We start from the raw sequence: 22,203 nt of genomic DNA, 5'->3' as shown, positions 1-22,203 counted from the left end.
TTGGGCGGTTTGAACAACATGAACTAAGAAAACCATCGCTAGCCTTGAGTGACCTTGGGCGGTTTGAACAAGGTTTGGCCAACAGGCTATAGGCACACCCAAATTGATTGAGCCGAAACTAGCAAACACCATAGGATCAGTCGTAGGCGTTTGTTTGCTTTAGACACCTCAGATTTAACGAATGGGGTATTTTTGTTCGGCGAACCTGCTCTGCTCACATTTTCCTCAAGGATCTCATATTCCATTAAGTGCAATGAAGTTATATAACAGCACAAACTTGCAGCGGCAGTGCGAGGGCCATCTGTGGATAATCCCCTTTCCTGGATGTGCATAACAAGCTTGTAGATAATACAGTGTTACGAGATAGCTGTGGGCGTCTTTCCTATTATAACTGTGACGTTCTATTGGTGGTGACCACCATAAAACGGTCACCACGATGACGGCAGCCGTTGTCACTCACCTCGACTACCTATCGTAACTGCTGGATCCGTGTCTATGTGCGACGCCAAATAAGGTTCCCCACAAATGCGCGGCAGCCCAATCCAATGAGCAACAACGACCCTTCGTACTCGTATCTTTACTAGTTTCCACTCATCTCGAATACCTGTTGTGACTCCTAGACCCGCGTTTATGTGCAACGTTGACAATGAGACTGCTCCTATGCGCAGTAACATAATCCGATGGTCAGTGACGGTCTTTTATACCATTAACCATACGCGATGCCGTTTGTCTTCGCCACCTACAGTAAACATCAATCCAATATATATGCTGACCGGTAAAAACAAAGACCCGACTATGGGTGATAGCCTAATCTGACAGCTTGATATACTCACAACTGTGCTCGAAGTCATCTAACTTGGCTAGTGATTGTACCTTTTGAGTCAGTGTTCTTGTGCATGCATGCCTAAGCTAATGGTGAACGATGGGCCTAATGCTCAAAACTGTACGCGATATTGCCTACCTTGACTACTTATTGAATTTGTCAGGCCGGTGCCTATATACGACGCTGTTTAGTAGGCCTCAGCTATGCGAAGTTTCCTGATTTAACTGCCAACGATGGCCCGTCATGCCCATAAATGTGCGCGCTCTCGCTTGTCTGCTACTTATATCACCATGGAGAGCATGAATTCAGTGTTAAACACCAATCTTCACTGCCCTACCTGCCTGCTACCGGTAGTAAACACCAAGTCAGTATCTATGCCGTATTTTCCATGGTATTTTCCATGATTCACGTCCGTTTCCTCTTCACATGTTTGACCGATTTTCCCATCAGTTTGCCTTACGCTGCCGAACCTACAAGCTTATCAGTTTGAAACGCAAGGCTTCCTTTTATGGTAATTTTTAATGCCAGATGAAAGGCACTGCAGTCATCGGTGGATTATGTCGTTAGTTACACTGCTTACGGCAAAACCCTGACCACGTCTGTCGTGTCGCGCGGTAAGTGATAAATTTGGCTTCTCTGGAACCCTTGACGATGTTCCCCAATCTCGTTACGGGTTTTCAGAAGCTCNCTGGCAGCCTGTTATACTCACAACTGTACTCGAAGTCACCTAACTTGGCTATTTATCGTCATACTCATACTTATTCGATGCCGTTTATGTCTGCTACCTTCAGTAAAAACCACAACTGTGGTCGGCGTAACCTACGGTGGCTATCTATAGTAACTGCCAGACCCGTACACATGCTCTTAGCTAACCACAGTACCCCGGCAACAAGTAATAGACTAACCCAACGATCAACGGTGGTCATCACCTGTCAAACTGCAATCACCACCCAATTTGATTGTACCTCCTCGACCAATCCCTTCATACCCGATTACTTAGCGTAACTGCTATTCGCAATGCAGATTATGAGGCGTCACCTATGCACGGCAACGTAATACAATGGCCAACGACGGCGCTGCATACTCTACTCTACGCGTTGATAATGCGCCCGCTATGAATTTGCGAAAACACCATTGGCGAATTGCATTTTATTCATTGGCATCACTGACACAAGCTTAGTTGGTGGTCGCTCAATTTTTTATTTTCTTAGGATCCACTTCACGGGAAAAGGATTCTGAAACGAAAATGGGCAAAAAATTAATCTTCGGGAACAGCATTTAAGCATCTGGATTTAATGGAATTTCATTTGTTTGCTTATCTAGTGGTTCATAATTCCCATTACCGGGATGAGGGATAACTATATAGTCGTTGCGGACTGACATGCGTTCATTGATTCGGCATTTGAGGCCCTCGAGTTACCATCACATGAATTCCTCGTCATCACGGGATTCAAAAGCAAGGTCTACAAAGCGTATGCTAAGAAATTACCGGTCTCCATCAACTCCGAAATTGGACAAAACAATTTTATTGCGACTGTCTTACGGGGCAGACTCGGCTACTCCTCCGTGGACCGATCAAGATTGGCGTCAAAGCAAGCTCCTTTAGCTGACCGGTAGGTAGACTGACCGGCAACTAATAGGGATAGTTTAATCGATACTCACCTGGTGGGCGCGCCTGAAGATTTTCTCCACACAACGGACAGGGCTCATTGCTGCAGCAATAACGGTGATATGGAAGTCGATCACGTTGACACCACCAATCAGCAGGGTCAGTTGGCTGGCCACAGAGACCACAGGGAGCAGCGTCGTTTGACGTCGAACGCCACCGTGGTTGGTTGCTGTTGCTTCCCACCTTGAAGCGATCTGTCTGGTTGTATATCAGATCTGGCGTGCATATTCCAATGTGCCTTGGAACCTGATTAGCGGCGTACGTCGTCATCCGGGAAACCGCAAGTAGAACGTAGATGTCTCCCTCCCGAAGTTCTTGGCGGTCACAACAATAAGTGGTGTGCATTTCATATTCGCGCATTAGCCATTCGCTGTGATGAACGACCTTCTGAACGGCATGCTGCAGGCTATCTGAGTGATGCACGGCCTCTTTAAACGCCCGTTGTTGTTCTCCAGACGGCTGTTGGTCACATTCCCAAAGTGTACCCACCCAAGTTGTGCACGAATGGCCCACTTTCGAGTGATGTGGAGCCGGTGGGCAGTCAAATAGGAGACAAAACTGGGGTTTGTTCTCAGAATTTGCGAATCGTGGCAAAATCCACGCGAATAATGTTTGGTGCACAGTCACTTACTCAGCTGCATTATCAAAGCAAGCCATTGGTGGAATATGTGCCGACTGCGGTTGGAAATTGTCTGCATAGGGTACACCGAAGCAATGAAACGTACGTGCTTCTGGATGGCTTGTCGTGCGTGAAAATAGCACAGCATTATATCGCAGCCGAATACAGCTTTGGCAGCCCACACCTGCGAAGTCATCTTGTTCATGACGAAAGTTTTGACTTCATAGTGTCCACCCATCATATCCTTGAACAAACTAAACAGCTTGCGCGATGGCGCAAAATACTCGCTTTAGACAAAGGCATACAATATGGAGCGATCGATCCCCATGACATCCGTCACAAGGAATGTATAAATCTTGAACCTTAACAACGAAAGTCAGGGGCTCTAAATTTATTTACCCGAGACGGTTATTACCGTGTGTGGCATCAACGTTTACAACGTCCGGGAAACGTCTAAAGAGTGCTATCTGCTGCGTTCGGGAAAAGCACAGGTGACTATATCTGCCACCCCCGATTCCACCAGCGGCATGCGACCGCACCCTCGAAACTTGGCTATGATGGATGACATGTCATTTAAGAAACCGACTAAAAGGTAACCAACAACCTACTTAACAATGGGGGGTCGACATTTGACGCGATAGTCACGCACATCCTTGATAGTGAATACCTTTCCACAGTGGTCGGTGACGTACTGCCGAATCTCCGATGACGGAGCACCATATTTCAAAAGGGTATAAAACTCCTTTAATTCATCAATTGTCAGTCGCCGGTTGATGGTGAGTTTGTCAAAAATGAACTTGCTGCGTGGATGGTCGTGCTCCAGGTAGTAGGAAGTAGCCCTCAAGCAGTCATGGTACCGGCGAACGTGGAACCTTGCCGGGCAATCAGCACGACGTGTGCTACCGCGTACACACAATCAACGACGAAATCCACGGCTTCGACTTTGTCTGCAGGGATGTCTGCTGCAACGGTAGAAGGCTATTCCATACAAAAGTAGTGAATTGCTGCTCTTTTTGGAGTTTATGCGGGTGAAAACAACGAAACGTTTCACCTGGTACACTTTCAAAGCGACTTGAAATGCATCGAATGAGAACAAACTTTGACGAGCTAAATTCTCCACAAAATCATGCTCCACATTCACGTGCTCAGCCATTAAAATATGAATATCGCGGGCCTTGAATATCGTGGGGATTGAGTAGGTTTAAACAACTTTCAAAAAAACCGCGGCCGTTTGGGAAGAGCCCATAGGCCCGAAAAATTACCATCAAATGTTAAAACTTCATGTTAAAGTTTTCCTCCTTCGAACCTCGGTTTCAGAGAAATTTTGGGTGTGCGTCTAGCCGCCGGCGCTTCTCACCTTTGAACTAGAATACACACAGCGGGAACATTTTAAGATTTTCAAGCTCACAACCCACAATTTACCAGGCAAATTGTCTAATTTTGGATGGCGCCGCGTGAAATAACCTTCTTCCGACGATTAACAACACTCCATCTGGAACCCAGTCCAAAACACTATTGGACGCTATTATGTGAGCCGTCCCGCTCGTTAGATTACTGTCCCGTGCTAAGAATTTAAAGAGTAGTGTTACACCCATTTTTGCTTCTGCCTTCCAGGTGAATGGCACGCGCCCAGCAACGAGAAAAAAACCGGCCCGGAAAACATTGGTGAAAGCCTCAATCCTGTCCATCAATACATGACAAAACAAGTACCATAGTACCTTCTCAAACACTAAATCCTCAAATCCCCCAGCTTCATCCTTCGTCTACAAACCTGACCATACCCCAACCTGGATATAGATACAGCTGGGGGCCCTCGAACCGTGCACGAATCTTAGTAGGATCCCTAACCTGTAAATTCCTTCACCTAATCTAATGCCATCTGCATATTCTTCGGTATTCATCAGCCCTCCCACCCGCTCTGTTTTTTCAGGAGCCCTTTGCAAATCCACCACTACGACCCTTACCAAGTACAAAAAACGCACGTACCAGTGCTTGCTAGAACCTCGTATCATCAAAGGTCAAAAGTCGGCTCTGACTCCCTTATGCTTCCACCGCCATATCCACCCTTTCCTATCCCACCTGAATTCCATCTTTGGTTGCCACCCAACCGTTCACACCCACTGTTTTCTGTACCACTTCCCCTCTGCATCCCCTAGCGATGCAGGAGACGATACGGGCAAGAGCTCGCTATTCATATACGTGCTCTTCTTCTAAATCTATTCCCCACACCGTACTAAGCTTGATAATGTACCTTCTGCCGTGGGCTGAGTCCTACTTTACACACCATTTATTCACCTACCAGCAGTGCTGAATGTGCTCCTACCGACGGCGAAAATGCCTACTAAACCAAGCGTCATGTAACCCCAGCTCAACTCCTCGGTTTACCTCGGTACCATGTTCCGTCGTAACCGAGGTTGCCAACCTCCTACTTAGTACGGTTTTCTCGCTGGTAAGGCTGTCAGTATAGCTACATAGTGCTCCCTGATACTGCCAAAAGTCCATAATCTCCGGACCATTAGCTCCATTGCACGACCAAGTCCTACTTGTTTGGCTAGAACGCGGCTCTCAGTTGAGAATCCAAACACGCTGTGAAAGAAGGAGCTCAAGGTGTGATGATTGTGCCATTTATTCAACCTCGGAACTCTGTGCGACTATGAACAAAAATTGTACCTTTGGAAGGAATCTAGAGGAAATCTGGCCCTCTAGATGACAAACCAACCGACTTGCACTAGTAGGTTTTGCTTGTCTTTAACCACCCCCTCTTTTGCAACTACAGCTAACTTGTCCCGTAGTATCCGCTCTGTGCATGCTTACATTCATTCGCCTAAATTTGCGCTGGACCTGCCGGATATACCTTGGTCTTCCACTACCGACCCTACACGCTACGATTCGCTGCTTGTCCAACTCATTGTCGATGGTCCCAAATTGTACGCAGTCTCACTCTTGGTCTACACACCCTAGACTGGATATTCTCAAACCAGGGTCATCTGGCCACAGCTTCAGTTGGTCCACACTTTTCGGGAAGTGATCACTTGCAACGCAAACAGTTATGGTACCACTGCCCCCCCCCACGAGTCCTTCCAAGTTCCCCTTAGACACGATGACTAGAACCCTGCGATACAAAATACACCGGGCTAGCAAAGAACATCGAAAATCTCGCGATTTTTCATCAAAGGGCTCTAAAACCAAGGGCAACCTCCGCGGGTATTCCTCGAATGCCGTGAAGAAACCATGTCATTTCTTGCTCCAAATTATCCAGCCGACTGTTGCATAAGCGCTGTAGCCTAAACAGCCCCTCAATAGCTTGTCTGAGTTCTGAAATACATCCCGTCATTAAAGCAGTCCATCGGAACGTTTACTTTGCTAGCTGCTACCTGCTTCCTTTTTTACTCCCAAACCCCCTGCTGCATATTCCACAGATCTTAACAGTCAGGGTAGCCACCCGTCTCTCATCAAAACGTAACCTTATCACCATCTGATGATTCCGCTCATTTTCAAACCTCCAGAAACTACGTCGTGCCGGGGTCGATGGCCTTTCATTTCATGTTCTGGGACGTGCGGTCAAGATATCAGATACCCATACTACATCTATTCACTCACTCCACAAGCTCCAGAATAATCCAATCACAGTTAAAAAATCTATAGTCCGGATCTAGACGAACCATCTCCAACTTCAGATGGATTCAACATACCCCTCTATTGATTGTAACCTATGAACAATACTGCCTCTTCCTAGTTTGCAGCGTTCACTCTTGGAAGAATCTATCCAAACAGCTTCAAAATAACATGCAACGCGCTAAATTTCTGCAGCTTTTAGAAAATCTTACCTCTGAAGCCATTGCCGTCCTACCTAATACCCAAATACACCTCCATGAATTGGGTCTAATGCGTTTTCGAGCAGTTAGTGGGCAAATAAAACGTGCCTTTATTACGCCCTGCCATTCCTTGGGTTTACTTTAAGCAACTGTCGCCTGATGAAGGCTTGCTTGATTTGAGTGTGCTGTGCTACTGATAAGAAAACTTCCGTCTCTGCCCCGTCAATTCTCTCAAACAACCGATGCCTTGTATTGCCCAGCCCTAACCAACATAAACCAAACGGAAGTCTGTGATTCTGTTTCATGAAGCATATTATGCGCCCGGAATAAGCCTGATAATGCGAAAATGATAAAATGTTTGTGTGTTGATTGGCATGGTAGGTCATACTTACACTCCGTCGCCGATTAGCCCTAGTGCACACGCTCCAAGCATTTCCATTATGTTCCCATTGTCTATTGGCAGCTGATACTACATTTGCCTTCTTTTCGGCCTGCTTTTCCAGTGGCTATTCAATGTTCCTTTGTTTGAAATGACTAAGCTATTTTACTGGCCTGGCTTTATATCCATGCGGAGAAAATATTCGGTAAGTGGTGTTCTTCCTTAGTGCACGAACCACAATTTTGACTGCTTGATGGCTTGCCACATTGCATATCTGTTAGCATGCATGAGAAATGGGGAAAAATGCAAAACCTCAGAAATGGAAACCACGTGTGGTCAGATATGCTCTTTAGGGGTGATCTTTCTGCTGCGTTGTACAATGGCGCGTCCGTATAATCACGACCCGTCCAGTAGAACGGGTGCATCGCTCATCGCCTGTGGTTTTCAGCCCAAACTCTAATTCAGGAAATCGAAAAAGAACACAGTGATCGTCTGGTTGTAGCTTTTTGATTAGACGTATCACGGTCGACACTTGGACACAGTCAAATTTCAACACTCGGTACAATGTCACACTCTTATTCCTCACCGTTTAGAGACTCTCCAGGTGCAATAGAATGGGGCGTGGCTGCTGGCGGGAGTGTAACTTTGCTATTCGGATAAGATAGTCTTTAGTTTCTACATAAGCTGTGATTTTAAGCGGCATCTTCGCACCATATTCTTTCAAAAGCAAACTACGCATGTTCCATTGCAAACGAAAAATTGCTGTTCTGCCCAAATAAACAGGGAATACCATGACATTGTGCGGCTTATCAGGCAACAGAGTGTATTGTTTCAGGAAGCTCGCCCTCCACCCCATCTTGGATCTTAGGGAGTGTGGTAACAATAATCAGTCTCGGTCTCAAGAAAAATTCAATGACACAGACGGCGGTCTCTGGGATAAAATCCATACGTACACAATTACGTGCAAATCTGAGTGCTCTTCGAAAGGAGCTCCAAAAACCTCAACCGCGGATATGGCTAAAATATTGTTTTGGCTCAATCAGAAGCGCAGGAAAGTCCATAAGTTAACAAACCACGCCTCATGCTATCCCGATAATTTCATTCAATTCCTCTAAAAAATCAGCTAAAAAGGCTCATTTTACTCACCAGACGGTGTCAATCGTACTATCACAAATTAAATGCGCAGAGTCTAGACACCAAGCCATTTAACCTTGATTATTTTCTTAAGATGGAAGAGTGACCCATGGCGCGAAGTTTACCAGGCGCACTTGATGGCCCGACATATATTTGGTCATTGGCCTGAACTGCTGTCAAAAGCGTAGTTCTTAAAATCCTTGATTCCACCTTTTTACACTTTTCCGTTAAACCCAAAGCTGAATAATACCCTGTTATATTGAGGCAACTTTGAGAAAGTTGTCGATGTTGCTTCGAAATACAAAGTTGACAAGGCAATTCAACAAAACAGCTAGAAATATCCACAAACAAGCCTGACGACCACAGTGCTTTTCTGGGTATTTTCTATTCAAATTCAACTTGGTGCAAAAGTGCTCATCGGGTGACGATCCCAGATAGTTTGTGGATCTCTTTTTACGCAGTTGTTTTCTATGGGTCTATGTCATGGTTGAACTGTAGTTTTTCTTACGAATATGTTTTACGTATCGCTGCCTCGTTGTTGGAATTCACCTATTCAACAATCAAACAGGGCCACAATTAACGTTAAGCAGTTGGTGGATTTTCAAAACTAACGAACGTGTTTTGTTGCATGAGGGTGCTATAGTCATCTGTCTTGTGTGCATGAGAAAATGCGACGACGCAGGAAAAGCTAGAATATCAATTGGACAAGGCTAAACTTGCTTTACATAAAACGACAACCTTAGAATTGCTTGCCAAGGCATTCAGCACATTGTGTTTTTCTTTAATCCCAACCAACCAAGCACATAGTGCGGTTACCAGGGGTGAATATAAAGAGAAATAAAAGCAAATAGGCGAAACTGAGTATACATAACTTTCTCTTCCGTTCGTTGCACACTTCACGGATTTATTACGTGCGCCATTATTCGACAATGATTTGAGGGTGACAGTTTTAAACAGAAGTACCAGAATTTTTTTCAAGCAGGGTGGCCTCCCAACCACATTATTTTAATCTATAGCGCCAAAAATCAGGAAATCAAAACGATCGTCACACGACATTACCGTAAACGAAAAGGGCTGAAGAAGGTGCGTAAGGTGGTGATTTGCTTCTAGCGCTTTTAAAAGTGGCAACTACTCACAACTCTCCCATTTTCCAGAACATTTCTTGAGCGACCAAATAGGGATAAACGTTATAAGTACTCCGATATTGCTTTATTCCGTTGCGTGCCTGCGGAACTCGGAAAAGAACTGAGGTACACTTTGTGCATACTTCTGTTCGGTATGTTTGATTCCGCTTACTTTTTCAGAATTTAAATTGCTTTGAAGATAAAGATTGTAACAAGGCGCACCCAAGTTTGCTTTTAAGAGTTGACTCCTGTATCCCTTACGTTGCTAAATACAATGGTGCAGCCAGACGAGTTGCTAAGGCCGTAACCATTTCATCTGCTCGAAACTAATTTGTTAACTGGTTGGTTTCAATTAACCTCTAAACGCAACTTCGAATTTCATGCATGTCTTTAGCGGCCGGATTGTGGCAAAATTTTGGACTGATTGCCATTTTCTTGCCTGAGGAATTAGGGTCATGTTTCTGGATTAGGGACCGTCGCTGGAAAAGTCCCTTCTGGAAAACCGTTTTCCTTCAACAGACATCAGAGAAAGTAGTGAAGGGAGATTTGCCTTGTTTGAAGACTTCGTTCTGTAAGGAAATCCAATCTACCGATAAGCACACTCCATCTGTTCCATCCATTGGGAATCATTGGCACTGCGCATCTGACGAAACTCCGTAGGGTTTGAAACCCACGGCCTTCTGGTCGATAGTTTTATTACTTGACCGTCTGGCCATGAGCGGCCGATCAGAAGTATGAATGCCTCGCATTAAGGCAGGATATCTCTTCACGTTACCAACAATCCACAAATAGATCAGTGGAAGAGTAAACTCCACCCAATGAGTGAAACTTCTGTCCGAGAAGTCATTTCACGAGGAGCCAGTCAACACGTGTGACGGCATGATTTGAACCCCGTGATTGAAGGATCATTGTCCCTCTGTCCTGTCTAAGTGCATGTTAATCACAGCGCTGACCAGCCGCTTGTGGCTGAGCGATTAGAAGTTTAAATTATTGACAAGAAAGTTGCGGGTCCTAGACTCTGCGCAGTTTACGAGGTGCGCACTCTTGATGATTCCCAATTAGGGTAAAATTCGTCAGTAGTTCATCGCCGCGGTTCTGCTCCTGATTACCCACCTCTGTCAGCGAGCGCTCCTTGTGCCTGCATCCAAAATATTTTGGTAAGCATTAAACTGCTTCACGAGGAAGTTACCAAAATGTTTTTGAATACCGAATGCCAGAAAGTGGTGGTATGTATGCAACCAGTATTGAGACGCCTATCGTACGAGGTTGGCATCGAAGCTGGAGTACAAATCACCGTCTGCGGCAAACTGTGGCGTAAAAGAGTCCCTCGCAAGATTCGAGAGCCAATTAGTGGCACCACTGTCATTTGCTGGAGCAACAACATTTCTATGACCGTTTAAGGTGAATTTTCTTTGAAAAGTGACCGAGAAATTCACAATATGAATGAATTTTCGGAAAACTGATACGCTAAAAACCTCTACACTATGCCGTCAATTTCATTCACTATTTTAATTAAGAAATATTTTCGTAGTAGACGACGCGGTGCCTAACTAAGCGCTAATATGATGACCAGCTTACGGAATCCAGGATAATGCCAAACATTTTCTATTGTAGCCTGTCGTGAGCGGCCAGCGCAGGAAACATTGGTTGTCAAATTAAGCTTAAATAATAGTGCTCGACGTGCCAGCATCTGCGCCATAAGAAGTATCAGTGCCACGGTCAAGCCCACAAAAGTTCATGAGCCGTTCTCGCCGGCATTCTTGCAAGGCAACTTTGCCTAGTGAGTCCGTACATAATTATTTTCGTCCTGAGTATCCACTCGTCCAAAAGGCACATATATTGGTCAGGATGCCAAAAGAAATAGCATCCTCCCAATCCGCCTGGTGTCGCTCTGTACATTGTATCCTGTCCATGGCACAGTGCGTTTTCTTCGTATGTACCTTTAAGATTCTGGATATCTTCATCCCGTCTGGTGAGCGCAATTTTGTCTGTTACAATCCCGAGAATATATTTCACGTTCATTATAGGGTTTTGCACCATGTAGACTATTGATATTAGCTGTTATCAACGAGACGATATAAGGATTAAGTTTTGCACCTATATCCCTACCCATGCCACCTCAGGTGTGATGAAGTCGACTTCGCTAATGCCCACTGTTTACATCACCGTCCCTTTTCCAGGAAGTTCCCATTAATCACAACCCTCATCAGTCATGCTCTTATTCTGACTATGATACTACGGTCATGTCTGGTGGTATGCTACCCACTAGTTGGGAAGAAATATTATTATTAATATAACTAGGAACCCAGAATTCAGCACAGCGTAACAAATGGCACGCATGTATTTTAATTGGCGTACATGCACTGCAGCTGGAACATCAGAACAAGAGAATAATGAATAGAGCAATGAATAGAGTATGAATATGGAACAGTCCATCCGCCGCACCTAGAATGACCGCGTGGATGTTCGTAGTCAAGTGGTAGTCTTGATTGCAATCATTTTGATCCTCTCGGAATGGAAACTTCAGATCCTTCGCAGGTATTGTTTTCTTCAGATATAACGTTTCGCTCGTATACCATAAGTTCATCTACAAGGGGCTCATCAGTGTTTGGAACAGCAAGAATGCTGTCAACAGACTGACCTCCGGTATTCAACTCGACCCAATCAATGTGTCTCCGATGAGAAGAAGGGTCATCCAAATTGAGAATTGTGAGCATATATTTGCCATTTGATGAGAATACTATCCCTGTGGCAGGTCGTAAATCATCACCCTTAAAAAATGTAACATCGGCCGTTTTGGAACAGTCGAGATTTGTACGCAACGAACGAAACTTGAATAGGAGCGCGGGACTCTTTCCAGTAACAGAATGAACGCGATTCCTGTATTGCATTAGAAAATTGTCAATCCTACGGTCCAGTTCTACAAAAGTAATAGGAGAGAATGAAATAATGGCAGATTTCAGTGTTCGGACAAAATTTCGAGCAAGCCAATTTGACATTTAACATGAGCATTTAACAGATGACGACATCCTGGATCTTTTAACCATTGCTCAGGGAATTTAGCAGTGAAGTGTGTGCCTTTTTCAGTGGTCAGAACAGTTGGCACACATTCATGGCTGAATACTTTCCTCAAGGCTTGCTGAGTGAATTCGGTATTCAAAGACGAGGCTAGAAAAATTTCAGGCCAACGTGAACATGTGTCAATAACAACTAACGCATAGTATTTACAAAGAAGAGGACCACAGTAGTCGGCATTAATTCTTTGGAATGTTTCACAGGTGACTGAAGTGCCCCTAGAACTGAACACAGTTCCTGTAGTATGGTTGGTGATGGTGCATTTACCAAAGGAGATGGATGGTCTGTATTGGGTTTAAAACCATTGCCATCCACAATGTAGCCAAGGCATGAAAGTGAAGGAACACCAAAATTGTATTTATCAGGATGCGTAGCTACACTGAACTCGGAAAATCGCTTTAGTAAAGACAACAGACGTATATCCTGGGTAGCCTAATCAGTAGCGTGCACTATGACGTTATTTTGGTACGCCTTAGCACCCTCCAAATCTTTCGCAATAGTATTCATAACTTCTCGAAATACAGCTGGTGAAATATTCAGACCAAAGGAAGAGAAATTGTATCGGTGTGTTGATCACGGTAGGATTACTAGAGGCTTCGTCTCGTAGTATTTGAAGACAGACATCTTTTAGATCGCTTTTTGAAAATATGCTTGAACCTGATAAACGATGCAGCACAACTTCCGGCTCTTCCGTAGTGCGTTTACCGCTTACCTAACGATGGTCGGTAGTCTCCACGAGTTCTTCGAATAATACATCAGCCTTTAATGGGGTATCTATAATACTAATGCTAATATTAATAATAATAACGATAATGTTCATTGTCAAGCCAATCTACAAAACTGGTGACCGACTGTCGCCTGGCAGCCACAGGCCTATAAGCCTCACTAGCGTGCCATGAAAGGTGAGTGAACGCATTCTGAAGCGAGCCATCCTAGATCACCTTACTTCCAGCAATCTGATATCTCCAGCTCAAGACGGATTTCTTCCAAACCGTTCTTGCGTGACAAACATGCTCGTGTTCATGGACAGCTTAACCCAAGAAAGGACGAAGGACTCATATCGGATGCCATATTTTTCGACTTCTCAAAAACATTTGATAAGGTCCCACACGTTCCACTGCTCCACAAGCTCGAGTCTTACGGGATTCAAGGGAAAATCCTTCGCTGGATCAGGGTGTTCCCATCAGACAGATCATTCCGAGTGAGAACAGGCTCGACCTACTCCTCTCCAGCGCCAGTATCCATTGGAGTTCCTCAACGCTCCGTCTTGGGACCACTCCTGTTTCTGATCTACGTCAACGACCTCCCAGATGTTCTTGAGAGTCCATGCCTACTTTTTGCGGACGACTTGGAATCCTGGAGTTCCAATGCCATTGCCCCCAAATGGATGTGGACGCTACCAAGCAGTGGTCGTTAGACTGGCACCTTCCTCTGAATGATGAAAAGTGCGTCCATGTGTCGTTTGGAGGGGATTCAGCGAATGCCTTTGTTATGCATGGTGAAAAGGGACCAGAAAACATCATGAGGATAGATGCCAAAAAAGATTTAGGCATCTGGGTCTCCTCAAACTTGTCCTTCGCACTACACCATGAGAAATCGACCCAAAAGGCATTCGCCGTTTTACGGATGATCCGACGTACCTTCTCCCGTATTACGGGAGACGTCAGACCGCTCCTGGAGTACGCCAACAAAGTTGTCTACTCAGGACGTACGAAAGACGTTACCCTCATTGAGCGTGTCCAGCGGGCCGCCACGAGAATAGTTGCCGGCCTCAAGTCCGTGGACTACGAAACGCGTCTCGCGACGCTTGATCTATTTCCCCTGGAGTACCGTCGCCTCCAAGGGGACCTAATTCTTACCTACGCCCTGTTTGAACAAAGCTTGACAAACAGGTTTTTTACCGTTGACCCAGCAAACACCCGGCGGGGACATAGTAAGAAAATCTTCAAGCTCAGGGCACACACATCCGTTAGACAAAACTTTTTTTCATTTCGGGTAGTAGCTGCGTGAAATGACCTTCCTCCGACGGTTGTACACGCTCCTTCTCGAACCCAATTTAAAACACTATTAGACATTTATTTATGCGAATCCTCGCGCTGGCGAGCATACTACCCCGCGCTGAGAACATAAAGAGCATGCGACCCGGGATACTTGGGCAACAGCCTCGATCCTGTGTATCAATCAGTGCATCTTAACTAGTGGGTGGCATACCGTGTGGCACGATCATATGTTTGCAGTCAGAATGAAACATGACTGAGGGATTCGTGGGGGTGCGGAGTGCACAAAATAGGACAATGTCATAACCAGTATGGAATATCCGATGAAATAGTACTAATAGGTTTCTTTCCCAACTTGCCTGGAACCATGGGTATGAGGTCCGACTAGTTCAAATACAGCCAGCTGGCATGAACTAAAGCTGAAAACAATTGCTGGCCATGAGTGACCTTGGGTGGTTAGGTAAATGGCCGGAGTCACAACAAGCAAAAGTGGGGATGGAAATGGGATAATTCAAATTGGGAGCCCATGGCGAGTTTCGTCTCAAAAATGTGTTTTAATCTGAAACTAAGCAGATTCACTGATTGCATGGTTGTAGGGAGGTCAGGTGTATGGGATAGGTTGGATGGGGGCAAGTTGCTAATACATAGGGCGACGCGAACACCGTATACGGATTTGAACACAGTGGAAAAACCAGGCTAGCCATATTTGAGCGAAAATTCATCGCGTACGGATGGGGTCGCCCCAGACCGGATGAAAAATTTGCTCGTGGTTGTGGCTACAGGCTTTAGTGGACGTGAGGTTGCGATGGAAATTCCGAATAAAATAGTTGCGGGAGTGGCATTTCACTGGGTTTTACAGTGCCATGCCATCATCGCACTCACATGCTTCGGTTTATGGACAGCATCGTAACGGTCGCCAAGGGTGCCGCGATCGGAGAAGGGATACGCGGTTCCGTGGCAGCTGGTTCTGGGTGAGACGGAGATTGAGACAGACAGTCAGTCGGATGCAGGCTCATGGATAATTTTCTTTTCCCTAGAGGACCCTGTGGGTGTAGACCGGGGACAAGCCAGTCTGAATGAATAGCAGTTCTACGGGGCGTTTGGTTAACTACGGTCGATGTTTGAAGCTTGGGAATAGGGGCAACGGGAGAGGTAGAATGAAAACAGTAGCGTATGGCGAGTGTCAGGAGGCATAATATACAATGGTGTCAGTAGAAAGCTAAATGAACCCAAAACGGATAAATACGTGTGCTGATCTAGAAACCAAGTACTGGTTGGTCCAGAGTAGATGCCTAGTTTAAGGAACGTGAAAACTTTGTCGTCCGGGTAGATAGCAGGGGGGCTAGCTGTTGGGGTAGTTGAGAACGGGCGGTATTTTCTGGCTTACCAAAGCACCATGACATATGGTTGTGCAGAAAGAGGGGTTAATGTGAGCAGTGAAAGTAGACAAGTAAAAAGCGGACAAGCAACAGCTTCCCAGATAATTGATAAGAATTGTCGTTTAACTGAGGTCTACTAAGTCAACCTAAAAGGAAAGTAAGTTCAGGGATAACCAGTCACAGAGTCACTGCTGTCAACTCCAGAAAGCGAGTGGTGCATGGCAAAAAACAGCCGTTAAGTGCTAGCTGTGATTGCTTGTAATCGGGAAATGATAAGTTATGGGCATTTTGTGCATATGATCGCTCTAGATGACGAAAGGGAAGAACGTGTGTGCTATGTTTGGATGACGAATTGGACTTGGGGTGGTGCGGCCCAACTACGGCGAAAGCGGCAACTCCTTGCACGTCGACATCGTCGTGAGCCTCACACACTACCCTCAGGCTACCCCTTGCATAAATGTTTTTTATTTTGTTTAGAACAAACGGGAGGACAGCTGTCATTCGATTGTATTTCTTGGTGTTGTGAGACAAGTGACGACCGGAACAAGACCAATCCAGCTACAGACAAACAGCGACGGTGCTATTTTTTGGTTTTCCCGAATTAAAAGCCAGGGTCAGAGCCCCGGTGATAGGCGATACACCCGTGCTACTGGAGGGGTGGCGAGCATATGAACGCACGATGGTGCAACGTAACAGGGCGACCCTCCCTGCAGGTCGTACCCGTCCACTACACGAGATTTCCATCCCTCGTGCATGCTACCAGATTGCAAGCTGGACGACCACCCAAGCAGTCGTAAATCCGGTTTGTGCATTAATAAATAACTCCAGATACCAGATATTTTACCCGGTCGTGGAGAAAGCCAGGCCGGTAAAACAGTTCAGTCATTTCGAACCAGCGAACAGCAAACAGCCACTGGAGTTGCCCAGGAGTCAGTATTCCTTTCGCGCACATTGAATTTAACGCTTGACGAACAGGTTCACGTAAGCCTAATGGAATACTTAATCTCATAGAGAATATAGGATCTACTATAGCCTGGAGTCTCACCTGGGGTATTTGCGTACCACCTATAGCCCTTGAAAATTTAAGAATCAGATGTTTGATTTCATTTTCATTCACAGAAGTCAGTAAGGTGATACCGGTTTGCAGTGAGCGCAGAACTTTGAGTCCGATAAACGATGGTACCGACGTTGAAACCGAAAACTCACAATCGATAGGGGTACCTTGGGAGAATTTCGCAGGAGTCGTGCAGCTACCAAATAGAGGTGCAGAATGTCCAGTGATACCGCAAATGCTAACATCTGTAGAGACTAGGGTAGAAGGCGGTTAGATCTGAGTGTGGGATAAGGGACTAAACTCTACCCGTGTCAGTAATGAAGGCCAGAAGCGGATATCAAAGTTTTTAAAAAACATATGACGAATTCGAGGACAAAATAGATGGAGAAAGGGTAGAAACGTCTTCAGCCAGTACTTTCGCGCCAGTATTTGGATCAGAATTAAATGACACAATTTTTGCACGAGATAAATGTGCCCCAATTTACCGCAGACAATCGCTTCGCTTGCCTGTGAAGGCATGAATATCTGGAGTGGTTTAGTCCACAATATTCACATTTTCCAAACTTCTGAACCAACGAACTAGAGTTACAATCTGTGAAGTGACGCAATAATGGATTTGGAGAACGAGAGTTTGTTCGGGGTTCGAGTTTGTTGTCCGCCTGCATCTTTGAATTATTTGTTTGAGAACAATTTAACATTTTTTCGTTCGGTTTCGTTACATGCTTCACATCTTCATACTGCTCACATATTTTCCGAATTGAAGAAAAACGGCCACGAAGAAACAGCTCGGCGTTAACTTCATATGCTAATCACTGAACTAGTTCGTAGGTATCTAAATGCTCACCTGGCGTCCGAAATAGTTTCTCTGTATTATTGATGACTGAATGTGTGTTCATCATGCGGTCACAACACGCTTTCCTTCTGAGTGGGTTTGTGTACGCCGTGTCTAATCGCAAGGCGCGATTCGCTGAGTCATTTTCTGGGCTCATTTTAGCTCCCAGGAGCTGTTCCTGCTTATGTCAAGTCACACAACGGTGTCAGAGTAAATCGGCCGGTTCCTGTGACACTTTTATTCTCACCAATGTGTGCACATGATAAATGTTCATAAAAACCTCCTCGGTAAATTAGGCCGAAACCACCCATTGGTAGCTCCCTCACACAGGCGGGAATTTTGTGTAGGCTAGCCTTTTTAGTTCCGCTTGTGGATACAATTAGGTGCTCGAACAAGGCTTCGATAGTATTCTTTGCGGAACCAAAACCTAACTAAACTTCAGGGATAATTTATCCCATGCATCATAAACAGTTTCCACGATCCACCCGGAGCTTCTCAATTACTATGCAGTCCCGAACTGAATACTTGGTGAGCAACTTTCTCCTGCCGTCGCGGTTTTTAGGGATATCTTAGGTCCAAAACTGAAGGAGGCTGGATTTACTTACTTCTGGTTCCCCCTGTGTACCCAGCTGAACTGTACCTGACATCAAGGACGACGTGGCACCGTCGACTACCACAAGGTCATCCCTATGGCGATCCACCAAGGTCACGTTACAAATGACCTTAAACTCCGATTGGGTAGCCCACTACCTCTCCAAGGTCACAAGGATCGAGGACGGCGCTTCCTTGTTTGTTGGTAAAGTTCATTCTACACCTTGTTTGCACACTGCCTGAAGGGAATGAATCGTTCGGTGTAAGTCCGACAGCAAAAGCGCTCGCCAAAGTTTTGTTTTGTGACCCTACGAGGTCTCGCCGCAACCCCACTGCCGCCAACGGTTGTGCTGGAATATTTTTCCATAACCCTATCGCCTCAACCAGACGCCCGATACCATCTAGGATGGAAGCATTCCAGAGGTGAAAGTCTTTGGGGCTAAACCGGAACGTTTAATTTTAGGAAGGCGACGCCTGGTACACCGGTCAATCTCACTGCACTTACCTCCCAGTAATTTCATCGTTTCATGTAATCGGTGCTTTAAGTGCTTGCGGGAATCTCGCGCGCCCCGGTTATTGCTTGAAAGATGGTTTATCTGATGACGACACTAGGATCCTACTGAAGGCAAGTGATTTTCTGCACTGGTTCCCATAATTCAGACGCACTCGATTTCTCGCTCTAATCCATAGGTATTTGGCAACCAAGCAAATCTGCCTGGATGCCGTTAAATGGGTTTCTGGGTATCACTCTAGGCACGATACATCAACTGAAAATGAGGCTGCTGCCGAACGATTCAGAGACCGCATACACTCAGGCACGACCCTGTGCACCTCATTTTCCATATTCATCGCTAATTGGTACCGTACAATACTATTTTTTAGAGCACGTAAATCACAACTTGTATGGAACGAAACAGGCAAACATGCACGATTCACGTGTTGGAGCGTTTAGGGCGGGATGATATGCTAGCTGTTTACGCTAGCTTCACATGTGCGTGCTTGGAATCGTGGTGGATTTTAGTACTTATGTCCAAAGTGGCAGTGTGACTTATGGCTGCTTAGTGGTGGTTAAGATCAGTTGAAGAAAATTTGCTCGAGTGCGGCTGGGCTTCCCGCATGTCGGTGTTGGCGTATCCGTAACGAGAAATTAGTAAGCGAGTTTTCGGTTGTGCAACGGGTACTTCCGTTGGAGAATGTGCCCAGCACCAGAAGCTGTGCTGGTTGAAACATGTGCTGCATATGTCTAGCCATTGTTTGCCGAAGAGAGTGCTGTTTTCCGTGTCCGATTCAGAATGGCGGAAGTAGTGTGGTGGTCAGCCCTTGACCTAGCAGAGGGTTATGAAAGGAATTGCGAAACGTCCGGGTGCTGTCTATGTTACTCCCCTTCCAGGATGGAGACAGCATCATCCTCACTACGCCTAAATGGAGACGCTGCAAGATATGGCTGCCGATCGATGTCAGTGGCTTTCTTGTTAGATTATCGAACACATGAATGCGTCTCAGTTTCGAACGGGCCAGATCTCCTAGACATGCGACAAAATAGCCCGTATTGTAGCCTAAAACACAAGTCTCGTGAGATTCAGGGATATACTGATTTAATGGAGACGAATATATGGCCGCCAACCGATGCCGGTGGCGATCGTGTCAGTTTCCATCCAGACTACATGAATGACTGTTTGGAGGTGTATGCACCTTGGAATGACTGTGGTCAGCTAGCATTAAGTCCCTTCCCCGTCCACCTTTATTCCTTTCTTCACAATAAGGCTTTCTATTAGATCATGATTGTTCGGCAGTGAAGCATTGGTGTTGAGCACCGCTGTCATACTGTCCATGATGCTGATGCTGATGATGCTATTAGCAGATTATTTGCTAAAACCATCATCCCATAATTCTGTCCACTCTCATGTTGGTGTCAGAAGTTCGGAAGTACAAGCACGTACTTTGCGAAATCCATGATGAGCAAAAGAGATAACATGGTCCTCAAATGGGTTGGGTAGCCTACTCTTGGGTCTCTTCCGTAGCCCTACGGATGTCTGACGTCAAGCAGATCGTCCGTCATTTCAAAGGATATCGGTGGTCCCCTGTTTGACGTTTGAGATTCGTCGTACCAGTTTTTGTTAACCGAGTGGTAGGTGGCAATTTTGATGGTGAGCCTCAGTACGTGGCAATTGGATGGGCCGGTGTGCGTCGTCACCGTCCCGAGTGATGATGCGTGCAGCTCCTTGGGGCCCATTGGTGAAATCGGATCCATTTCTATAACGTTCAGCACGACATCAATGGTAACGTCGATGTACTGTCTAGGAACTTATACGGGCCCGATTATTGATTAGCGGGTCCTCCATCAAACATACTGAGGGCTACTGAGTGCATATGGTTGGCTTCAGTGTCGTCTTCGTAGAGTATGGTGCTTTCACCATGAAAACACTACCCCCATTTGTTACACCCTAGATAGAGCATAACAGATGTAGCCGAAAGATTCGTAAATGCAATCTTACATCGATGGGAAGACGAGGAAGTACTCCGTAATACATCATCTCGTTTTTTTTACGAGAACGAGATTTGACGAATGGTATAATTGCACAATGCGGTGGTTTCACACAGGCTACGGAACGCAAACTGAAAGCAGCCATTCGCTTGTGACGCGTTATTAAAAGGGACAGTCCGATTCCTGCATTGTGATCACAACTGTACATCGATGCGGTAAAAGGTTTTTATATCCGACGTGATAGTATGGTAGGTGATAAGGCAGTGTTATGGAGCGCGTACGGGTACAGATGAGCTAAAGAGTGCACCATAAAGCAGTTGCTTCCATGTGAGAGTCAGAAACCTTATGAAGCTGAAGGGAAACTGCATCACTGCTCCGCTCTCCTTGAGTTCGCGTAGTAGCATTGAGGACCACGTCCTCATCACTATCACGTCCTTCAACTGGTGTTTTTATTTCACCTGGAGATAGCTTATATTTTATGACTTCATGGTGAAGTTCTGCAAGTTTACTGAGTCATCAAGTCTTAGTAATGAGGGTTGAGTGAGGGAAATTGTGCTTTGGATTGTTGGGCAATAGATTGATTCGTTTGGAAGTTATCACTTGACATTGATTTGATGGCCTCGAGATAGCTCAGTGGTTAAGGCACAGACCCGCTAACCGGAAGGTCCGTGGTTCAAACCCAACTCTGGAATCTAGACTGCTTCAATCTAGCCTTGGGAAACTTGTTATTATCTCATGCCTCATGGTTTCATTAGCTGGCATGGCAGTCAGGCACTGAAAGGGTGTCGCTGCTGAACGATTTATTATTATTATTATTATTACTTTTAGTTGGCCGATCCGTGGGGCCTCAAGGTTTTGTTTTCTCACCGCATGATTAGTTCTCACTTGAGTTGTGGTCACTTTAGATTCCAGGCAGGTTGGTTCTTTTTTCGCTCGATAGATCTGAGACGTTTCGGTTTAGTTTGTAAGCTCCATTGTGATCTGATGTAAGTGGATTTCTTGTAGCGTTCACCTTAGGGCGCAACAACCCAGCGATTGCTATCATTTTTTATCACTGAGAAATAAAACGCCGAATTTTCTTAGTTCACACCCTTTGCATTCGTTCGACCTGGGTGTCGTGTTAGTTTGACTTTCAGGGTATTTACCATCTGTCAGCGCCTGAAACCGTCTCCTTTGCAACCAGTTGGTTGGCTGTCATCTCTTCATCATTCTGTTGTAATTCTGGCA

The 22,203-nt window shown here is 45.5% G+C and overlaps 2 protein-coding genes across 2 annotated transcripts in view; one reads left to right on the top strand and one right to left on the bottom strand.

Moving 5' to 3' along the window:
- Nucleotides 1-17,952: 17,952 nt before the first annotated feature.
- The window catches only part of T265_10443 (hypothetical protein), a gene marked incomplete at both ends in the record, with an annotated part of 36,550 nt that continues 32,299 nt past the window's right edge, over nt 17,953-22,203 (top strand). The window contains one exon of the mRNA XM_009176817.1: nt 17,953-17,997. Within this exon, the coding sequence (XP_009175081.1) occupies nt 17,953-17,997 (45 nt within the window). The remainder of the gene's footprint in view (nt 17,998-22,203) is intronic.
- Nucleotides 20,515-20,742, bottom strand: T265_10442 (hypothetical protein; the record flags this gene model as incomplete). The annotated part of the gene is made up of 1 exon (XM_009176818.1): nt 20,515-20,742. One exon carries the CDS (start codon nt 20,740-20,742, stop codon nt 20,515-20,517), a length of 228 nt encoding a protein of 75 aa, XP_009175082.1.

Source organism: Opisthorchis viverrini, assembly GCF_000715545.1.
Source record: "Opisthorchis viverrini unplaced genomic scaffold opera_v5_364, whole genome shotgun sequence".
NCBI lineage: Eukaryota > Metazoa > Platyhelminthes > Trematoda > Opisthorchiida > Opisthorchiidae > Opisthorchis > Opisthorchis viverrini.
This window is presented reverse-complemented; position numbering and strand designations above follow the sequence as displayed.